The 23,259-nt window shown below is 34.3% G+C and overlaps 1 protein-coding gene across 5 annotated transcripts in view; it reads right to left on the reverse strand.

The window, feature by feature from the left end:
• TLE4 (TLE family member 4, transcriptional corepressor) overlaps positions 1-23,259 on the reverse strand; it is a 159,394-nt gene that overhangs the window by 100,894 nt on the left and 35,241 nt on the right. For all 5 annotated transcript variants that reach the window (XR_004230794.1, XM_031945496.1, XM_031945498.1 and 2 more), the window contains exons 5-6: positions 18,739-18,801; positions 3,227-3,301 (exon numbers count right to left, since the gene is read on the reverse strand). Coding sequence is in view for 4 of the 5 variants with exons in the window: in XM_031945496.1 (XP_031801356.1) it covers positions 3,227-3,301; positions 18,739-18,801 (138 nt within the window). In the remaining variant the exon portion in view is untranslated. The remainder of the gene's footprint in view (positions 1-3,226; positions 3,302-18,738; positions 18,802-23,259) is intronic.

Below are 23,259 nucleotides of genomic sequence, written 5' to 3' on the forward strand. Positions count from 1 at the left end.
TAATTAAGCCTCCATTTATTGTACACTAATCTAGATTTATTTGTTCCCATTCTTTTTCCTCCAAAATGGTCTGACTCCATGATTTGCATTCCACTTTCTGTTTGTGTGCAAACACCTCAAATTTCCCACCAGGTCCATAACTACAACACATGCTGCTCTGATAACCTGTTACTCAACTGGGTCATTTTACAAATAAAATTGAGGAAGGGGGGAATTAAATTATCTCCATTTTAAAAGATAATCCATAGACATTATGTTCTCCAGAAATGCTGTTATAAACGACACACATCCAAGAATTCCTTACCTAAACAAGATAAACTGCTACTTTGTGCAAAACTAAAGTATTGGAAAATGGGATAAATGTGAAATAGATATATATATAATACACACACACACATATGCATATACATATATGGAGAGAGAGAGAATGTGTGTGAAGTGATAAAGGGAAGGGAATTATATCTCATTTTTTATTCCTACTTTTATTTATTTTTTAAAGCAAGAGACAACATGAAAATAAACTATATACATTTTAATAAACAAGCAATCAATTATCCAGAAAAATACTGTATAAATTATACCTCTACCCCTCCCCCCCAAAAAAAAAGAAAAGAAAAAGAAACAAAATCAGGTGCCCCCCCCCAATAAAAGGCAACCACTATTGCGCCTAAGCCATACAGGTTCTACATGTTATCGTTGCAACAAAGAGTGAACCCAAAGTTCAAAGTAATCCAGTAACCTCCCACATGTGCAATCATAAATCAATAGCTAACATTATAGTAGGCTCGTTATATCCTTTCTGATCCATGTGACTTTTGTTAATTAATATCTAAACAATGCCAACAGAGTCAAACATACTACTTAGTACTTATCTATAGAATTTATACACACACACATACATATATATATATTTTTAATTCGATTTTTAACAACTTATTTTATTGAAATAATGCTAATAGAAGACTGTAGTTTGGAGTTAGGTAATGAAAACTAATTGAGAAATGTATTCATCTCCCACTTTTCCTCACTAGAGCAGAAAAGACAACAAATGTGATTCATGGCACTACAGGATTCGCTCGAATTCATCCCCTTCTTTTTCTAAGGGGCACTTCAGAGGAAATAAAGGTTATTCTTTTCCATTTATATCTTCTAATTGACTACTAGTATTTCCTTGTGGTCAGAGGGACAGAAAATAGAGTTAGAAATAGCCTATTAAAAACGAGCTACAATCATCCTACTGCTCCACTGCTGTCAGCAATGATCAGAGAGTTCTGATTTCCTTGTTAAAAGACAGAGGCATAATTGAAGCAGTATCTTCACTTCAGATTGATTATTCTGCAACCCTTATCCACATCTTCACTCAGCAATTTGAATTTTAATGAAAGTAAATGGAATAATTAGCATTTCAAAGTGTGTTTGATACACTGAATAAAAAAAGGAAAAGACTTTTGTGTATAATCTATACACAAAAGAAAAAGTAATGGGGAGGGAGCAGAATAAGGAAAGTACACTTGTTGTGTCTTCACTAGAATAACTTAAAAAACTGCTAACATCAGCTGCATAATTAAAAATGTGAATAAAGTGTTATTAAGCTATAACTCATTTCTGTCTTAGGGAGTCTGAACACTTTGAGTTGTCTTTTGCCTCTTTTTGCATCCCCAGTGCTTAGCACAGTGCCTGGTTCAGAGGAGCCTCTTAATAAATTTTTACTGATTGAATGATTATTTTCACTTTTCCTGCAGGCACTATCCAAGTTCATAGTGTCTTACAAGACTTTATGTGCAACACTAATACCAATGCTGAAAGTAAGCATTTGAATAATTCAGTGAATAATTTATCAAACAGGTGGAGAGATTTTTCGATATTTTGGGAGTAGGAGAAGAGTGTTAAAGACTAAATATTTATTTGAAAAATTTTCTAAGTGAAACAATGTCTTTAAAATATATGTGCATTGTTGGTGGAGTTGTGAACGAATCCAACCATTTTGGAGAGTAGTTTGGAACTATGCTCAAAAAGTTATCAAACTGTGCATACCCTTTGATCCAGCAGTGTTACTACTGGGATTATATCCCAAAGAGATTATAAAGAAGGGAAAGGGACCTGTATGTGCACGAATGTTTGTGGCAGCCCTTTTTGTAGTGGCTAGAAACTGGAAACTGAATGGATGTCCATCAGTTGGAGAATGGCTGAATAAATTGTGGTATATGAAAATTATGGAATATTACTGTTCTGTAAGAAATGACCAACAGGATGATTTCAGAAAGGCCTGGAGAGACTTACATGAACTGATGCTGAGTGAAATGAGCAGGACCAGGAGATCATTATATACTTCAACAACAATACTAGATGATGACCAGTTCTGATGGACCAGGCCATCCTCAGCAATGAGACCTACCAAATCATTTCCAATGGAGCAGTAATGAACTGAACCAGCTATGCCCAGAGAAAGAACTCTGGGAGATGACTAAAAACCATTACATTGAATTCCCAATCCCTATATTTATGCACACCTGCATTTTTAATTTCCTTCACAAGCTAATTGTACAATATTTCAGAGTCTGATTCTTTTTGTACAGCAAAATAACGTTTTGGTCATGTATACTTATTGTGTATCTAATTTATATTTTAATATATTTAATATCTACTAATCATCCTGCCATCTAGGGAGGGTGGGGGGTAAGAGGTAAAAAATTGGAACAAGAGGTTTGGCAATTGTTAATGCTGTAAAGTTACCCATGCATATATCCTGTAAATAAAAGGCTATTAAATAAAAAAATTAAAAAAAAATGAAAAAGAAAAAAAAAAAATAAAATATATGTGCATGTGTATAAATATACACATACACACATATACAGGCTATAATGACCTATAAATACATATACATATGAATATATACACATACATATCTGCATGTCAATTTAACAAGATTATAATCCATACTCTTCCTGTATGTTGGTTACAGAAGCTTATTTTACACATGAAGTTAAAGTTCCTAAGAATAAGGATCTATTCTTGGGGAGGAAAAGTATAAAAATATACATTTCTTCACTTCATTGGTGAGAATGTGATCAAAAATTTTCTGATATAGCAATCAAATATATAAAGTTTAAGCCAAACTACTTAATTTCATTTTACTGTTCACCACTTTTGCCCATCTAAAGGAATCAAATTGAAAATAAGAGCTAATTACAAACACTATTAGAGCTAAAACAGAAAGACCACATACCCCAATGATTGCGTTCAGTTCTGCCATGGTCACTTGCTTGGCACGTTCCACAGCCTGCACCACTTGTTGCTGGTGCTATAAATGAAGATCAGAAACAGAATAAAATTATTTGTTTTCTAGTCAATCAAGTACAGCTTTTCTTCCTATCATGTTTTCTAACTTTAATTACAGACAGGGATCAAAATCAGAAGACCCCTGGGTTCCAAAATATACAGACATGGAGGAGTATGTTTATGTTTGTAATTGTCGAGATGTTCACAAAGTTAAGAAAATATTTTGAGTATTTTTCTTACAAAAACTGTTATATATTCTTCCTTCCCCCAAACCAATTAATCTGTTATATACTCTCCCCAAAAACTCAAAATTCTAATTCCATTGAAAATTTTTTTTCTGAAAACATTTTCTACAGGTATTTTTGAGGAGATATCCTTCTCAATGTCTCTTTGAGCAAATATTGCCAAGGATGCACAGAAATGAAGTCACATTGCTTTTGGAAAATGTTCATTTTATTATTATGTAGTCTTTCATATTTAAGACACATGTATGATTTGTGGCAGTGTGGCTTATATATTTTAGAGTAGTGCTATGTTTTATTTAACTATGATTTAAAATCTACAAATACTAGAGTAATTTTTTCATTAAAAAAAAAAATTTGGCCAAAGAGCAAATTAGTGCTAAGTAGCATAGGAAAATTTCTTTGTCCAGTAACAACAACAACAACACACACAAACAAGTCAAAAATTTTATAGATGGTGGGATAGAGGTGGTCAAATCCAGTGGTATGAAAGTCTGTAATAGCGAGGGAGAGGGTTGCATATGTATATATAGCTATATCTGAGTCAACGATTGCTCTAAATTATAAAACACATTTTAAATTAATATGTACAATGAAATATCGCTCTTTAAGTGTATATATATAGAGTGTTACTTGAAATAAGATATATAGAATCCATTCAAGGAAGCTTAATTAACAATTATATTTTGTTATATTTAGTTTTACCTATATGGTAATCTCATGTATCCTCAGAACAGAATTAACAAGGTTCTGGTTTATTTTCTAACTGAAGCCCTAACTATAGTTTACTATACTATCATTATCATGAAAAAGTGGGCATTTTCTTGCTAACAGGCAAGTTATAAAGAATTCTGCACTGAACTCTTCTTAGAACTCAATTAGATGAGTAGTTAACTTCAATTATTAATTTCAAGTTGAATAAGTAGCATATAAACTTAAATTGGACAACACACATAGTTCATCAATTACCCTAGTGTATAAAATTTCCCCTTCTAGATTCCTATCCATAATTTTACTATATTAAATATATATTCATTCAACTCAAGCACAGAAACTACCATCCCCACTCCTTCCTTTGTAAAAGAATGGTAAATACACATCCACAGATGTGGATGAAAACATGAAGTTCCAGGATTCATTCTTCAGCTTTAATTATCTGTTTTCACCAGCATTCTCTCAATTTATGAAGGTTACACACCCCACACACAATTAGACAGCTTCAAGAATTGTTATGGTCAAAAACTGTTATCACCTGGTAGCCAATTATATGGTGATAAAGACTTTCCAAACTTTATTCATTAACCCTAAGCCATTACTAGCTAACTCCATAGTCAAAGTATCTCCTATTTGACAGGCCAGGCCAGCACTTTCAAGTTGTTCAAGTCAATGACTAGGCATCAGAGTAAATTCTAAAATCTTAATCTTGAATCTGTTTTTGACACATGTGTATCTTAATGTAGGAATTAAGGCTTTAAGAAAGCAATTCTGAAGGCTAAAACAAATACTTTTCACAATTCCCACATTTCTTAATGAAACCTGTGCCAGCAGCAACAACAACAACAACAACAACAACAACAACAACAAAAAACACCACATAATTAAAACAGCTAAGAAACAGAAAATCATAAGCATAGAGGTCAGTAGTGCTGAAGATTCAATTGCCTGCCTTGAAACAACAAACCACTGAAAACACAGGGAACTAAAAACTAAAAAAGGTCCAACCTACTTGTTAAAAAAAAGAAAAAGCACCATTTTACACATCCTGTTCCCATTTTACACCAAATATTCATGAAAGGTGCTTTGAGACTAGATGGCATGAAAGCACATCAACAGAGAACCCTCCATTAATAAACATACAGAGAGAATTCATACTGCTTCGCAAAACCAAGGCAAACAACAATGTCTCAGCCTCCTTGGACTTTATTCTGGGATGGCAACTGTATGGTGACAAAGGAAGAACAAAGGGTCAAACCAAAACATGGCAGTCAAATGTTGCTAAAATAATTTTGCAAGAAATTTAAATTAACAATGGAATTCTTAAGTTCAAGTTCCTGCTGAAGACAATGACCTATAGGTTAATGATGTAATATAACTTAAACTGTTCCTCTAGTGGAAAATTTGCTTTCTCATTGACTATTTACAACTACCATTAACTTGATCAACTGTGATGGACTTGGCTCTTCTCAACAATGTGGTGAGTCAAGGCAATTCCAATCTTGGGATGGAAAATATCATCCACATTCAGAGAAAAAACTATGGAGACTGGATTGAAGCACAGTACTTTCATCTTTTTTTTGTTGTTTGCTTTTTTTTTTTTCCTGGTTTTTTTTTTTCCCTTTTGGTATGACTTTACTTGTACAGTATAATATAGAAATATTTAAAAGACTTGCACATATTTTACCTTTATCAGATTACTTATTATTTTGAGGAAATAAGAGAGGGAGGGAGAAAAATCTGGAACACAAAGTCTTACAAAATTGAAAGTTGAGAATTATCTTCAATACTATTGAGAATTTTAAAAGAAAAAAACTACTATTCACTGAACATAGTATCATTGTATGCTATTGTTGGAAGGGATCTTAGAAGAAATCTGGCCCAATCTCTACCCAAAACACCAATCTTTATGCAATTGTATTTTACTACAAACACTCATCTGTAAAATTTGCTTTAACACTGGAGTTCTGAATATAAGCTCTCAAGGTAGGGAATATGTCTTCCTTATATTCTAAATTTGAAAACTATAGTTAAATAAGAACTTTAAGAGGTTTACATAAATTGGTACATTGAAATATTTTCTCCACTTTTCATGGATTGCCCTTAGTCAACTGAGCTTTCTTTCAAGTTAAAAATAATTCTCTAATGCACAATTAACAATTCTTTTTTTTGTTTTTCTTTAAAACTAGCATTATTTTCTAATACAGTGGTGGGCCCTTTCACATTTATTCCTCCTCTAAATGTTTCACTCCTATTTCACCATATGTCTTATTTTCTCTTCCACAGCTTTCTTTATCCAGTTTACCACATCAAAAGTGGCTGATGGCCTACTCAAAAGAAGCACAGGACATTAGCCACTATTTCTTAATACCCTGTCAGAAAGGAACTCTGTACTTCTACCAAGCAAAACAATAAAGGGATGATGGTCATAGCCCAAATAAAGTCAGGGTGAAAAGGGTGACCTCTAAAAGAATCTTATTAGAGAATCAAATATGCCCATTTGTTTGTTTTTCTCCCCCTTTCTCAATGAGACCATGAAATATACATTTTCCAGCATAAAGGAATTAGAAATGCATGGTTAAGTAACTAAAAAAGTGATAGTCTAATGCAATTCAAGGAGCACTTAAAATTCCTACTATGTACAAGCACTGTGCAAGGAATTTATTACACTGTCATGAAATGTAATAAGAAAGCAAATAGCTAAGATAGAAACAAAGTTTAGGATTTGTTTCCTCTCTTCCCTCAATTCCTCCATCATTACTGCAGGACAAATGAGGTTTACAGTTTTAGTAAGATAGAAAAAGTGCTGGACTCTTCATTCAAGAGAATGATCCATAAAATACAACTGTAAAATTGGAATTCTTAAGCAGCTACTAGATGCAAATAGTGGTAAGCACTAATGACCTAGATGCTTCAAGTCCTTATCTTCAAGGAACTTACACTGTAAAAGGGGCATAGGAATAAGTATAATACAGAAAGGGGTCTAAATAAAGTATTCTAAGAAACAGATGAGGAGAGAAGAGATAAAGCTTTGAGCTAAGAAATTGAGAGAAGACTCGGGGGAGGAAGCAGTGTTGGAGCTAGACTTGGAGGATAGCTCAATAAACAATGTAGACACATTGAAACCCAAGTTTGGTATATAGCCATGCAAATATAGAAAAAGAAAAAAGAAACTGGTGAACAGCTAGTCATATAGCTTAGTTGGAATGTGAACTTCATGAAAGAGTTGAATAAAAAAATATAGAAAAGGTCAGTTGGAGTCAAGACTATAGGCCTTAAGTTGCAGGGCCTATTCTATAACAAAGACAGCTGTTGAAGATTTTTGTGCAGGAGAGTGGTATGGTCAAATTGCTGCAATGGTGTAAAGAAGACACTTTACACCAAAGGTAAGAGTTTTGAGGCAAAAACACTCATAAGCTATAATAATCATCGAGATGAGGAATATAAGGACTTAAAATAAGGAGATGATTGTACATTTAGGGAGGAGGATGAAATATTACTAGAATAGAATCAACAGACTCTTACAACTGAATAGATGTAGTAAATGTGAGAGAAGGGGACCTTCATTATAAAATGTGTATAGTAATCCAGAAAAGTTACCCAATTGATTTTCTCTCTGAGAGGAAGCAAGCCCATTACAGACAGGCTATTCCTCTTAAAAGTTGCAAACCTTACCCAGTCAGAAATATTCTGCAGAGAAGGAACTCAATAAATATTTGTTAGTGATCCTGATCCAATAATTACCTTTCTGGCAAAGGAGATTTATTTTCCAATATTGGTTCCTTCCATAACGCATCTATACTCCATTTAGTGCTTGACACATAGTAGGCATTTAATAAACACCTGCTGATTAATTGTTGATAGAACTGTTGCTGTCTGAGCAAATAAAAAGTTAGTTAAAACCTGCTATGAGTTTAAATTGCAATATGAAAACTTCCACACCAAAAAAAAAAAACAAACAAAAAAAAAAAAACAATACCCACTAGTCAAGAAAACATAAAAAGTTCCTAATTAGAAGGGCTCATCAATTACTTTGTAACATGGTGGTTCCATTTATTCAATTCAAAAGCAAATAAATTAAATCTATTACGTTAATTTATAATATATCTTAACCCTGCAAGGAAAAACTTTGAACTTATTTTTCCTCAAAATCCAAAATATACACATATTCTTTAAAATTATATATAGCTTTTTATAGATAATATGTATACAAACTAGTACCAATAGAAAGAAATAAACTGTGATACTCAGCTTACTACAAAAAGGAAAACAAAAACTAGTAAAGTATTATAGCCAAAGAAAAGATAGCAAAGAATTCCACTTAAGCCTGTGCCTGGGAAAAATGTCACAGAGGCCAATAAGAGAGGTGCAAACTGCTCACTCACAGATAAATTTGGCCTATACAGTTTCTACCAAGACAAGGCAAGTCAGAATAGTCTTTTCTAGGGACCAACAAACAAGAAACCTTGCCTTGTTTCAAGGTATCAAGAAAAGGAAGTTTAGCTGTGGTATTGGATTTAATACTAATAAACAGGTTTTATGTGGAGAAAATATCTGAAATGCTCTATTTAAAGCTTTCTACTGTTTGTAAGATAATAAGTAATCCAGCATTTAAAGTAATAGGTCATTCCACTGAATTTTTTAAGAAAAATAATCCAGAATTAAAAGAAGACTTTTCTCCAAGTCACCCCATGAGAAATTAATTTTCATAAAGTATGTATATTGAAAGGTAGGGTACTTTTTGAAAATTTGGTTTATTCAAACAATGAGGAAACTCCATAAATGTAAATATGGTTCAATTCATTTGTGCCTTCATTTTCTTTATAAGCCTCCTACGCACATGGCCGAGCATGTACATTAAGTGTACAAGCACACAAGCTGTTCAAAAGGAGCTTTGTTGACTAATTTCTACCTATTCAGTCTGAATTTGCCAAAGGGGGCCACAAATCTCTTCATTCTTTCCTCATGATTTCTTCAAAAGTGAAAGAATTGTAAATACTTATCTTTATTAACAATAATCTAATTGCCATTTTCCAAATCAAAATAGGAGATGAGATCAGCCAATTTCCTAATAAGCAGTAGTATCTTTGATCAACCTATGTCATACACCTGTTAAGACAGACACACAAGGCTATCTCCCTTTCACAATACCCCCAAAAGCACCAATACTTCTATTCTGCGACAACCAGAAGACTGGAATCCAACACATAGTAAGAACTTTAATAAATGTTTCTTGATTGGTTGATTTGACCACTCAGAAATTCTTCAACTGCTACACTCAAGGATATGTTACTACATAGCTCAGGACCAAACACCCAAGTTAAACTAAAATGTACCACTAATGTATCAATTCAATGATAGTAAAAGGACATCATCAATGATGGGGCGGAGAGGGGAGTAAAAGAGGGGAAGACACTTTTTTTTAAGACTAGCTGTTCATTCAAAAGTTGTCAGCACAAATTAGATTTCAAAACTTTCTTCCAAAAATGTTGGAGATGGAAAGAAGGGGCAAACTCACATAAAGTCCTATGTGTGTTTTTGCATTATACATTTTAAGACTGCTCTTAAGTACATGATCATAAAAATGTCAAACATCTGTGTACCATGTAATGCTCAATAAAGGACACTATGTTATATGAAGTCCTCATGTGATATATGAAGATCACTGGTGTGGGTCACACAACGCACCCAGCAAGAGGAATCTTTATGATTTCAACCAACATCTCCTTTATCAAAATGTATTCCAAGCCACTGATTGCTTACAAAATTAACAAGCAGTAAGAGTTATCGTAGTGTTATTTAAAGGCCACTATGTTGTTACCAGTGCGTGGAACTGTTGTATTTTGTTCATTTTTCCTCAAAGGCACAATGTGAAAGTTAACTGATCACATTTTTTAACTTCCATCTTAAAATTATACTATACAAGCAAAATATAGTACAGAGCAATTTGACACCATATTAACCTAGATACTCAAATTAATAGTCTTAGGAGGCAATGGTATTTCACAAACCACACACACACAAAAAATTGTCTATTATATTAAGGAGGAAACTAATTTGTGATATCCAAAAGACCCCATATATGGAAATACTTGCAAGTATTTGCACTAAGAAAAATAGCCGAGAATTACATAAAGCTTGTCTCAAAACAATGTCTTGAAGTAGATATTATAACCCCATTTTACAAGCGAAGAAATTAAGGTTTATTAAAGTGAAATGATTTGCTCATAGCCACACAGCTAGAAGCTGAATATGAACCTAGATAAAGATGATTCAAGTCCAGGATTCCATCCACTACTACTTTCTTTCACCATACTACGATGCAATTAAATACATACAATCAGTTTGCTATTACACAGCAAACTATTTCTCTCTCCCTCCCCCCCCACCCCCAATTTCAACACAGGAATGGCCACATTACCAACTGAAAGAATTTTAAAGAAAGACATGATTAGTTATTAGAAAAAAAAAGGAAAAAATGATGCCACACTAAAATCCCTATCTCTAGCCAAGACTAAATCTGCCTATTTGATATGGCTAGCTTGGAACTTTTTCCCCCTTTTCACTTTTGTCATTTCTACCTCCAGAACATCTCTTACATAGGTTCTCTTCTCTACACTCACAACTACCACTCTGAGGCAGGATCCCATTACCTCACATGTATACTACTGAAATAGCCTTCTGGTCAGTCCCTTAGTTCAAGTCACTTTGCATTCCAACCCAAACTCCACTCACACTCAATTAACTCCTGTAACCCCTTATTACCTCGGAATCAAATATAAAATCCTTTGTTTGGCTTTGGAAGTCCTTCACAAACTGGCTCCTAGCTCTCTTTCCAGGGCTCTATCTTAGTCCCTCCCCTTCCATGTAGCTACAGATGTTCCTCCCACTAAACACTATATCTCCCTACTCTATGCCTTTTCATTGACTGACCTCGATACCTGGAATACTTTCCATACTCACTTCATTCTGATGGAATATTATCATGCCATAAGACAATCTATATGAACTAATGCAGAATGAAGTAAGAAGACTAGGAGAACAATTTATACAAGAACAACAACACAACAAAGATAATTCTAAATGACTTAGAAACTCTAATCAACAAAATGTTTAGCCACAATTCTGGAGGATGAATAACAAAGCACTGCTTTTGTAAAACATAGCCAACATGTGAAAATTACTTTGCTTGATCATATTTTTGTGTGCATGTGTGTGTGTGTTTTGTTTTGTTTCTCAGTGGTGGAAGTGAAAGGAAGAAAAAAAATTGATCTTCGCTCATTAAAAAACAAAACAAAATAAAAAATCTCAGATACCAATGCAAAAAAATTATAATATGCAGTATTATATGATCACTTCCTAAACCTCTAATGTATCATGGCTAACCTAGATCTAGAATAAATTTGTACAGCATTGGACTGAAATGCAGAGACGTTAAAGAATTTCAGAACCACTTTCTGTCCTTTGTCAATTCTGACCTATATTATTCCATTCTATAGAGATAGAATGAGCAGTATACTTGGTGTCAGGAAGACCTGGATTCATGTTGTGTCTGCCAACAATAAGTCACAATGCAACTACAGACAAAGCACATTAACCTCCATGAAACTCAGTTTCCTCATAAGTAAACCTTATACAATTGATAAGTTTTAATGAGTTTGGATAAAATGCTTGAAAAATTTTAAAATATCAAATAAATGCTTGATGACTTTGCCTATTAATTTTAGTTTTCCAGATTTATATGGGCTGGAAATGACTCAGAAGAAAATCTACTTCCTGGAAGGAACAATGGTATTATATAAGGATACCTATAAGTCTTGGTACAGTTTTACACTTTAAAGCTTTTGTTCACTCAAATCAGTTGTGCCTGACTCTTCATGATCCTATTTGGACAAAGATACGTGATTAGTTTGCTATTTCCTTCTTCACCTCATTTTACAGATGAGGAAACTGAGGCAAACAGGTTCTTCATGTGCTCATGGTCACATAATGGCTAGTTAAGTGTTTGAGGCCACATTTATACTTAGGAAGATGTCTTCTATCCACTGCACCACTCAAGAGTCTTTTGAACCCCCTTTGAACCCCCTCAAATATGTTATTTTTCCAAACCATATTAGATCTGTTACAGTGTTTTCTAAATACCTAGAAGGTTGGCTAATGTTCTCAAGAGAATCATAGTGCGAACAAAGGCATGATCTTTCATTGACAGCATAGTTGGCTTGTGCTAAGAACATACAAATTGGAAGTGTTTAAAGGTCACTCCAGTAAGTACTACCAAATGGCCTGTATCAGGTTTCTAAACAAGTATCTTGATTTCATTAAAAAAAAAAAAACCTATACCTGCATGTATAAATACTATAAATAATAAATAATATAGCTAAATTCCATTAAGCAACCACTTAACTTAGATAAGAACAAGCTAATAATAGGCTACTTAATGCAAATCAATTATTTTTGCAACGCAGTTTATGGATTTAAAAAAAAATAAAAAATTCTTCTCAAATTTACTGTTCTTTGTGAAGCAGGTTTTATCAATCAAAAATCTTGAATTCCTCTATGTCCTATAAGACTGGATTCTTGGTTATTATGGGAGTGAATTAGCAGTGGTTGAGAGCAGAAAGCAGTCTGCCAAATAATTTTTTCTAGGCCATAAATAGGTCGACTTTCAAGATACATGTTTTGGCTTCCATTTGGAATAGTGAAGAACAGAGGTATCAAACACATGGCCCACAATATTTAAGGGTGCAGTCCAAGCCAAATTAATATGTAACTGGGAAATACTTAACAAAATAAATAAAAATGCAATAAAGCAAAACTAATATATTTTAAAATTAAATCAATTATGTGGCTCACAGGAATTCTGTATAGTTTTCTATTTGAGTATAATATCTGGGAAGAGAATATACAAGACAAGCAAGAAATATTCTCCCAGAGAGAGATTAAAGGAAGGGTCAGTTTTAGGTTCCCCAGAGAAAAGAGCATAGAATTGAGAAATTGCTTAAACTGAAGATCTGTAGACTTTGATATAATTTTTTTTTAATAATCAATCCAATCTTATATTTTCTGTACTTAAAAACTTTATTCTAAAAAGTTATCCATTAGCCTCTCCAAAATATCAGAGGTGTCCATGACACAAAAGGAACCTCTTGGCAAAGAGTTTTTTATTAGTACTGAGACTCCTCTTACTGAGGTCTACCAACTTACTTCCTATGGTTTTAAATTATACTGTGAAATTGTCTGTGTGTTAAGATTTTAATAACCCTATGAATTCTTATTAGCAATTATAGTGAAAAGCTATAGTTCCAGTAAATCACTCCCAAGGAGAAGAAGCACAAGTAGTGAAATATTTGTACTCCACAGGTGAAGTAATCAAATCAACCTCTAGCTATGGATATGATAAAGGTGTCCAAGTTCTAATAGACTTTGAGTATCATGTTAGTTACCTGGGGTCATCAAACAATGCTAAGACCCACCAAAGTATTAAATGGCAAATTAGTCTAGAGCAGGGTCTCTCAATATGAAATCCATGACTTTTGTTTTGGGTTTTTTTTAGGAGGGGAGCTAACATTTTGACAAGTGTAATTTAATGTGTTTCTTTTGTGATGCTCTGTATTTTATCTTACACACTTAAAACACTGAGAAGGCATTCATGGGTTTCACTAACCTGCCAAAGGGTTCATGATACTAAAAAAAAAAAAAAAAAAAAAAGGTTAAGAATCCCTGGTCTAGAGAAAGCATCCACAAAGCAATACCATACCCATTGTCTGTAATCCAAACAACAGAAAAGGAAGAAGGACAATAATATAGATTAGGCCAGAAGCTGAGTGATTTCCAATGATGTCAAGAGAACACAGATCTTTAAACACCTGAAAGAAGAGAGGTTTGCATCAAGGTCCAAAAAGAATAAAAAATAATTACTTCCATATCTGGGAGGGTTATTTTTGTTTGTGGACAAAAAGAGAAAGGAAACTCAAATGAACTGAGCTACGTGAGCTGGGAGTAATTGGAGATGTGAATTCTCTGTCTAGGCCCAAAACACTAGAGGCTATATTGAAGTCCAGGGAAGCAGAATCTCTATGATAATGTGCTGGACAAGCAATTACACAGCTATGAAACTAACTCTGAAACAACATCTCAGAACAAATCCAGAAAAAATTTTGGAAGAAGGAACTCAGGGAAGAGGTCAATGTTTTCTGAGTGGCAATGGATCAAAATGAGTTTCCTCTGTGATACAGGGCTTTGCAGCAAAAATCCCATTTTAATACTAAGATTTGAATGTGTTACTATCAGTTAAGAGTGATTAGGTGAAACTTTCTTCTCTCAGTAAAAGGCAGTGATTTAGGAATCCTGGTATGCATTAAGTAGGAGGAGCTTTAATCTAGGCTGGTTGAGTTCAATCCTCTCCTCCTTGAAGGGCAGGGCAGGGCAGCAGCAGCAGCAACATACCAGAGACAGGATTCAGAAACAATAACAAAAGATGGCTATTAAATTCACATAATCCAGTCACATAGCACTCAATATTTTCTATCAACCCAAAGATATTTCTTCCTTCCATGTAATTGGAATATTAATACATGCATAACAAATCCTTTTGCCTCAGATTTAGGATACTTTTGGATGTCTGCCAACTTTTCTTTGTCCACCTCTCAGTATAAAAAAATGTTAACTCTGACCTTTTCAGGTTATTTGGACTAAGCGCCTGCAGTTCTGGGTAGGGATGGCCTCAACTGGGGGGAAAAATGCATATAGTTACATCTTTCAGATTCAGAATAAAGCTGAGACCCCTAAGTGGTAGTGATATGAATGGACATATGTCTTCTTATATCTTTTTGTATTTACCTAGTCTGTTTACTATCAAAAAATTATGATAGACAAACAGTATGGAACTGTATCTCCCTCTGTCCTCTGAAATTCTAGGCTAGACCAGTGAAATACAGAACCTAAAGGAGTCCCTGAGGAGACTGAGCAGAAGCCCAGGCAGAAATAAGTTAGCAAACTGGGCTTCTTGTGACACCATAGACTCACTCTCTCCCTCTGAAGCAAACCAGCAAAAAAGAGAATAAAGAAGGGTTGGGATAGGCTGGGGTTACTTTTAGATAATTCCCTTTCATATCTTGGAGTTTCGTTTGGAAAATAGCAGAAATTTCCTGGGTTAGGATGGTCAAAACTTTCCTTAATAATATCTTAATAAGATGTTTTAAACTAAAAAGTCCAGATACTAGGGAGGCAAAGGGAAGTAGAGCTTTATTAATTCTGAGAATCAAAACTCTGATGAACTCATGAGAAAACAATGGCTTTTTGGTATTCTAAAAGTCACTTACTTTAAAATATAAACATACACACCCCCACACACTATTTGTATGGCTATTACTTTTAGAAAACATGAACCCTGCCATTGTTGCTATAAGAAAAACATACAACAAACCTTAAAATGTAATATGAACATCAACTATGTTTGGGATTGTTTAGTAAAATGTAACAAATAAAGAATTACTCTTGTCACTAATATATATTCACAGGCACATGTACACATATAAAATGAAAGACTTTTATTCCACAGTTAAAAATCTATTTTTTTTAACATATAGTCAAGTGATTGAAAAGACAATGATAGATTATCCAAAGTTGTTTTTTTTTAAAGTTGAGAAGGAAAATGTAGCTAATTAATCCCAAATAGGAACTTATAGACAAAGCTATGTTATTTCTTCATATGCACATGTCATATATGTACATGAGAGTGCACAAAGTTTTAAAAAATAGACATTACCCCCAAAAAATGCATCTTTGGTCACTTAATTCCTTCCTCCCTGTCAATGAACTCTGAATAGCATATGATGATTTAAAGAATAGACCTGACAATAAAGAATCCATGTGTTAAAACATGAAACTTCAGAAGACTCATGCACATATTTACAGGATGACAAAACCTGTCTTTTTTTTTTTCTCAACAATGTTATTATTGGTTTAATTTCTCAATGAAAACATTTTAAATAATTTATAATGGTGCTCCTGTCATTTGGCAGTTAAGAATATCACACAGAGACTGTGTTAAAAGATCAGATTAAGGACCTCAGCCCTGGCATTGAGTGAGGATAGCAGCCATGCAAGAGTGATTTTCCATGCCTCTGAAGAGACAGGAAATAGAATTCATCTTTCTCTAATAACCTGCCTCCTCCCCTCCTTCCAGATTATGGTCCATCTGGCCTCAGGGAAGAAGTGGGAGTAAAATGCACACACAAAGCAAAAAAGAGAAACATAAGGTAGAAAATGTTCATCAACCAAAGAAACACCCTGATTTGAGAGGAGCAAAAATATGCATGACAACATAGGTTTTAAAAAAAAAAAAAAAAGAAAGAAAAAACCAAGTTATTAAACTGATAGGACAGACATGACTCAAATTAAGAACTTTGCCTACAAGGTTTTCAAACACACAATGAGAAGAGAGACAACTATTTTTTTTAAATGTATCATTTCTCTCTATCCACAGCAGTGGTGAAACAGGAGGTCTCAACACCTGCAAAGACTTTCATCCATCCTGAGGGCAACTTCAACAACCAATTAACATCAAGCCTGCTCTTTAATGCCACCTGATCTATGTCTGACGTTCAGGGACTTTTTGCACAGACAGTCTAGATAGTTAAACAGGCTATAAACAACTGATAGCTTCTTCATTGCCATTCTCCTATAATGACAAAATGATCTTGGATTGTAAAGCACCACGGTTGGGAGTGGGGATGGGGGAGTGAATTGTACAAATGATCAGTGCATGTAAGGCCATAAAGTCAACAAGAAAAGAAACTAAAAACGATCTCTGGGCATGAAGCTAACCATTCATCTGCACAAGGGAATCCTGTCCAACTTCAAGCTGCATGGCTTCTATCTGCAAAAGCACCCATCTGATTCACTAGGATGAGTATTGTTTTCCTTCTGGCCCTGGGCAAGGCTCTATCTGGGCCACATCTCCACTGGTTCAGGGTCCTCCTCTCCCCTGCCTCAAGGTAATAGAGCCTTTTAAATGAGACAACAGTGGCCTGGGTCAGGCGAGGTGCAAGCAGCTAGGCACTGTGAAGGCTTCCTCACAGATATGCAAAGGCACCTCTCCACATTTCCATATAGTAGGGCAGTAGCTAAGATAGTCACAAGCAAATATTGAACAGAAAAAGCTAATAGTTTTCTGGAAGTTTTGTGACCATACGAAAAAAAGAAGGGAGTCTGCATATCTTTTTCCACGTGTGATTCAGACTAGTATCTGAACTTAGGATCACAAATAAAATTTGGATACAGAGTCATTCTTTGTTATGCTTCCTTATGATAAGACATTTTACTTGTCCAAAGTTCAATTTTATAATCCTTATCAATGGGTAACTCTTTATAGACAATCCTGCTAGAGTATTCAGTCCTATACATTAATTAGTGAGCTACCTGTGTATGCACACCCTCTCCCACATACTCAGAGGAGATATGCAAATGTTAACATCCACGAATTAGCTGGGGTGCTCATACCAAAGCAGATGATTTCTAACAGTCAGTAGGATGGACAGCTTTCCTGAAAAGAAATGATACTCTGCAGAAGAACCAAAGAGGAGGAAAAAGGAAGGAAACAACATCGTGGAACATTCTCAGCCCATGACACAAAGCATTGTTGATACCAAGAAAGCCTAATTTTACCAAATTAAGAATTTAAAAAAAAAAAAACTAAAAAATGAGGAAGCACAAATAATGCTAACTGCTATCTACACTTTTACTCATTGTCTCAAAACATTAAGAGAGGAAAGGCAGGAAAGATGGCATACTAGAAAGAGATTTTTAACACACAAGACTCTTCCATTAGTGTGGCCTAAGAGTAAATTCCAGTAAAAAAATATCCTCAGGTCCCTCTGACCTTCTTAGGGCCTTTGCAATGCACTATAATATAGTACCTGTCAGAAATGCAAAATTTTTAGGAAACTGAAACATGGAAATAAGTCCATAATGAAGCAATCTTTTATTGGATTTTCCCAAATAAATAGAAACAATTTAAAAAAAAAAACTTAATAAAGTACTAATTTTTTAAAAGCAGTGAGTCAAAAGTGACATTACTTTGCTTTCTATTCTAGGTAAAACATCTCCATTTAATATTCCTTCTAACTATTAATGCCCATTATCAGAAGTGTAGAAAAACTGTCTTTTTGGTAATTTTTCAATCCACCCTATTAGATGCCATTTTGACAAACAGCCATGATTCTTAGCAACACTACATTGTACATGACAGCAAAACATTTTAACAATTGAATTTCGCTTAGCGCATTAGAACATTTTCCATTATATAAACGCATTTAAATTATATTCCCCTGAATTTTAATAAGGTGGTGGAGTTGGAATGAGAACAGAACCTTAGAAAAATGAAATATAGGCACCAAGAGATTCATGAAGCCCGAAAAAATCAGCTCCCAGTCCCCTTTCTACAATACAGTACTACAGAAATGGCAACTTTAGAGCCAGGGACTGCAATGAACTGCCTTACCTCTTGGGACAGGAAGGGAATGACTTGGGCACAGATAGCATTCAGCCTCTTGACAATTTCTGCCTGCAGAAGAGAAGAGGGAAGAGGAAAACAAAGAACAGTTAGTTGCAGATTCCTTAAATAACATGATAATATAAAGATACAATTTACTGTAGAATGGGACTGTAATTGGGGTACTTTGTAAGGCAGGGAAAAGAAAATCTCAAACAGAGGAGACCTATTAACAGCATGCAGAGTAGCAATAGTGTCACATTAAGAATATAGCAATTTATCAGCAAGTATTAATCTTGAAAAGCCGACCTTCAAGGATCCATACTCCTGGAATTCCTGGAATTCAAAGTTTCCAAAGGAAATGGCCCAGGTCTATCCCAATTTGGATTTTTAACAGGCCACTGAGTTTTTAGAAAGTAAAGATATAGAACTTCCTCTCAATTTGTTATTTATTATGTTTCTATTTATGACCATTGCTTTCAAAAGCCTTTGAATATCACAAAGCTAAATAAAGACTTTCTAGGTGATCTATGCCATCCTGCAAGCTACAGGAAAGGCAGTACTATGCCATCTTGAATCAGTAACTCTTGATAGTAAACACTGTTATTGATACTGGTAGGAAGTAAGATGGGCTTATTTACAGTTGAACTAAGAACCATCACCAATAACATAAAGAGAGAATCAATTTACAGCAAAAATTTTATATCTATGTAATACTAAAAGTCTATATTAATACTTAAATTGATTCCTGATTCTATCAGCACAGAGAACATTTCCATCAGGGCAGATTAACCATCCTGCCATTGTTTTTCCATACTATCTTGAATTCAGATTTATCTATCCTTGAGCATTTGGCAAGTATTTTAAGAACTTTCGATGATTAAAATCAATCATTAAAGTACTGTTTATGGAAGCTTCAGTGGACAGATTATGAGACAATGCAAGAGTTTAATGTAATAAATTAGAGTTTAGGATATCTTAAACCAACCCAGTATTACAATGAGACTAAAAAACAAACAACACCACCAAAAAAAAAAAAAAAAAAACCAGCATATTTCTGAAAAGCCACAGAGGACTTAATTTGTATTTTAACACAGTATGCTACAACATACTTCAGTATACAATATATATACACAGACATGCAATAGCATATGGTTTTATATGATTAGAAAGAGCCAGGCTGAAGCAAGGTATTGAGAGGTAGAAAAGGTTATAACTTTTATAAAAGTTATAACTCCTAAGGTATTCTTCAAAATAAATTTTGCCCAGGGTCAGTTCCTCATTATATGGAAGGACACAGTACTTTTTCTTGCAAAGTTATTATCCAAATGACAGAGATACTCATACTTATGCAATTTAGGTTTTCCTTGTTTCATCACAAACCTTTTTGACCTTGTAGCTATGCAATCTTTTAAATGCCAGAACCTTAAAAACTTAACATAAACTCACCATGAAGCTCTAACACCATTCTAACTTTGTTTTCATGAAAAAATATAGGGAAGACACTGATGAGTACAGACTTATTAGTATCACCAGGAGGTAATTTAGTACACTGGCTCTATAGAATACTTCTCAATCCACCAGGATTTTAAAAACATCACCCAAAGTGGCAAGGGAAATCACCAAACCACTCCCCACATATATGAAACACACGATGATGGCTATGGGGTGAAATTCCAGCGGTGGGCTAAGAAAATGGAGGGACATTTACCAAGCTAGTGAAAATGCATCTCAAAGGCATTCAGTTGTTAAGTTTTTGTAGGGAGAGGTGGAAGGGGAGAGAGGAAAAAGATAATGAGACACTTTGGGGCAGACCAAACTGATGATTCTGATACTCAGAACCATCTGCCAGGCATATTTTCCTCATTATGTTGTTTACATAAATAAAATAGTCCCTTGCTAGGAGAGCTGAAAAATATGTGGGCACATAAGAAAACTGAGTTCTTTCATTTGCCTACACAATCCAGAGAATGAGCTCTATTCTAAGGAGGATAACATTATAGAGATAGCTACTGCTGAAATACAAATTGATGAGAAAGAATTTATTTCCCTAAATGGGAATTTACTTATTTCAAATCTATCTAAATGTTAGCCCCAAGGACTTCCCACCCATATCCTCCAAAAGGAAAAAGGGTTTTTTATTATTATATGCAAGTTCATATACACTAGACATAATAGAAAATAGGGAAAACCTTTCCACCTATTAAAAGTCTTTTATTTAAAGAATTTCATAATTTATTTTAGTTGCCACACCAATGGATTTTTATGGTGAGTCTAATTGGCAGCAGGAGGGGGGGAAGTGTGATTTCATAATATTAAGCAGGCAATTCTTCACTTTGAAAGCTAAAGTTGCCTCGGAAACAGCGCAGCTTCCACGGTCATCTAATTTTGCCTCTTTTGTCCCACAGGAGCAAGCTTTAGGGAGGCATCATTTATTTACAGGCCTTTCCACTGGGCTTCAGTTATCGGCCAATAATACTGTGGACACACACTTCTAATGGCCTATGTTTTGAAACTGAGTCTAATCTAATGGCGCAGGGCCCAAACTCCTTTTCCAGCATAGCCATTAAAGGATGTAGGTTATTGCTGTTGTCACCATTGATATTTGTCATTGTAATGTAATTAGGGTCCTAAAATGATGCATTACAGCCCTTGGCACAGCTTCTATTAAAATCTTTTCTTCTGCTCACTGAACTGCGACCTGCTTTCTGATGAATAACAGACAGACAGCTTTAGGGTGAGGAGCAGATTCATCAAAGAAGTATTTTTCAGCTTTGGAAATAAAAATAAAAAGGCAACCTAAGAGGAAAAGCACAGGAGGGGGTTAGGGGGAGATCCACAATACACATTTGAATTTCATCTGACCACTTGAAATTCTGATTGCGTCTGATGAATCTTGCTTAGACAATATATTCCCAGCCTTCAAATCACATGGTTAATCAGGGTTCTAATCTGCTATCCATCAGTTTATGCCAGCACTGTAACTTCCAATCAAATTTATAGGTGATGTGGGTCATGCATCCCTGAACAAGTACATTCACGGATATCCCATTTAAACAGGCCCAGATTCTGAAATGCTGTTGTTAGGGTTACTGGATGTTATAATAGTATTCAATGTTTTATGAAAGCTCCTGATAAACAGCTGCTAAATTATTGCCTTTGGATACAGCATGATGTTCCAAAATAGCATTAATGGTCCAATAAAAGGGTGATTGCTCATGCCAAAATGGAAAAAGGAGTTTTTGCTGCCATAGTTTGTCAAATATGTTAACAAATTCTGACACTTCTATTATTTCTCTCCCAATACACCAAAGACACTTGTGTAGGAATAAAATAAACTCAAAATGTTTCTTCACCTTCCACTTAGCATACTTTTTTTGCCTCCCTTGCTTTCCATTCCTCTCTTCCTTGTATAATTTCCATTTAAAAAGAAAAAACAAAAACAAAATTTAGACAAGAAATTTTTTAAATAGAAAAGAATTTCAGAGAAACAATGTTTTAACTGTACATTAAACACTGTGTACATAGGAACACCAAAGGAACTATGTGCTATCTCAAAGAAGTGATAAAAGAATAAATGGAACAGTATGACCTGTCATAAATTTTAAAAGGAAATGACAAGGAATACAATTTAGTTTCTTTTTATTTTTCTGCCAAGTAAGGAAGGAAAGAAGCAAGGGTCTATCTATTGCATTTACAATCCTGGAGAGATGGCTATTATTACACATCTGAACAACAATCAAATCACTGTCAAAAGAATAACACCTATATAGAATTTAGTACCATTTAAATCAATTATTTCCTTATCACCAAAATAAATAAAAGTAGCTATTTAATAGAAATATTGCTGAGCACAAGCTTGATTTTGAAAATGTCCCTCCCACCATAAATGATTCTAAAATGTATAAAAGTTGTAACTCAGTTTTGTTTACAACATTCTCATTTCTTATAAATAACAGGTATTCGGATTTTAAAACATTTGTTATTAATGAATTGTTATTGGGGGCTTTGATCTGTCACATAATGGAAATAGCACTACTACATATGTATGCTAGATAGAAAGCAAAACATTTTCGGGAAATCCATTTTCGGCAGCCAAAAGGAAATTTTATTTACGTGTGTGTGTGTGCGTGTGCGCGCGCGTCTATATAGTTTCAGAAAAAAATGTTCTAAAAGAACATTTATTTCAGGATTAATTTTTCTGATACAGAATAATCTTTGCAAAAAGAAAAAGGTGGATCTGGTTTATTAGGTATATATTATATATATAAATACGCACAATATCAAAACAAGCATTTCAAATACTTGGAGGTAAGGGAAAAGTTTATGTGAGAACATAATGTGAAATAGATGGATCATATTACATCACAGTGAATTAATTAACACAAAGATTGAAATATATGTCTTATTTTAAATCACAAAATAATTTATCTGAAGCAGCTCATTATGGAATTTTAAAAGTACAATCACCGAATATATTCATTGCATATATGTAGATTTAAAGCATTTTGGGGAAATAATGAAACTTTT

This window comes from Sarcophilus harrisii, chromosome 1 (genome assembly GCF_902635505.1).
Source record: "Sarcophilus harrisii chromosome 1, mSarHar1.11, whole genome shotgun sequence".
Lineage (NCBI taxonomy): Eukaryota > Metazoa > Chordata > Mammalia > Dasyuromorphia > Dasyuridae > Sarcophilus > Sarcophilus harrisii.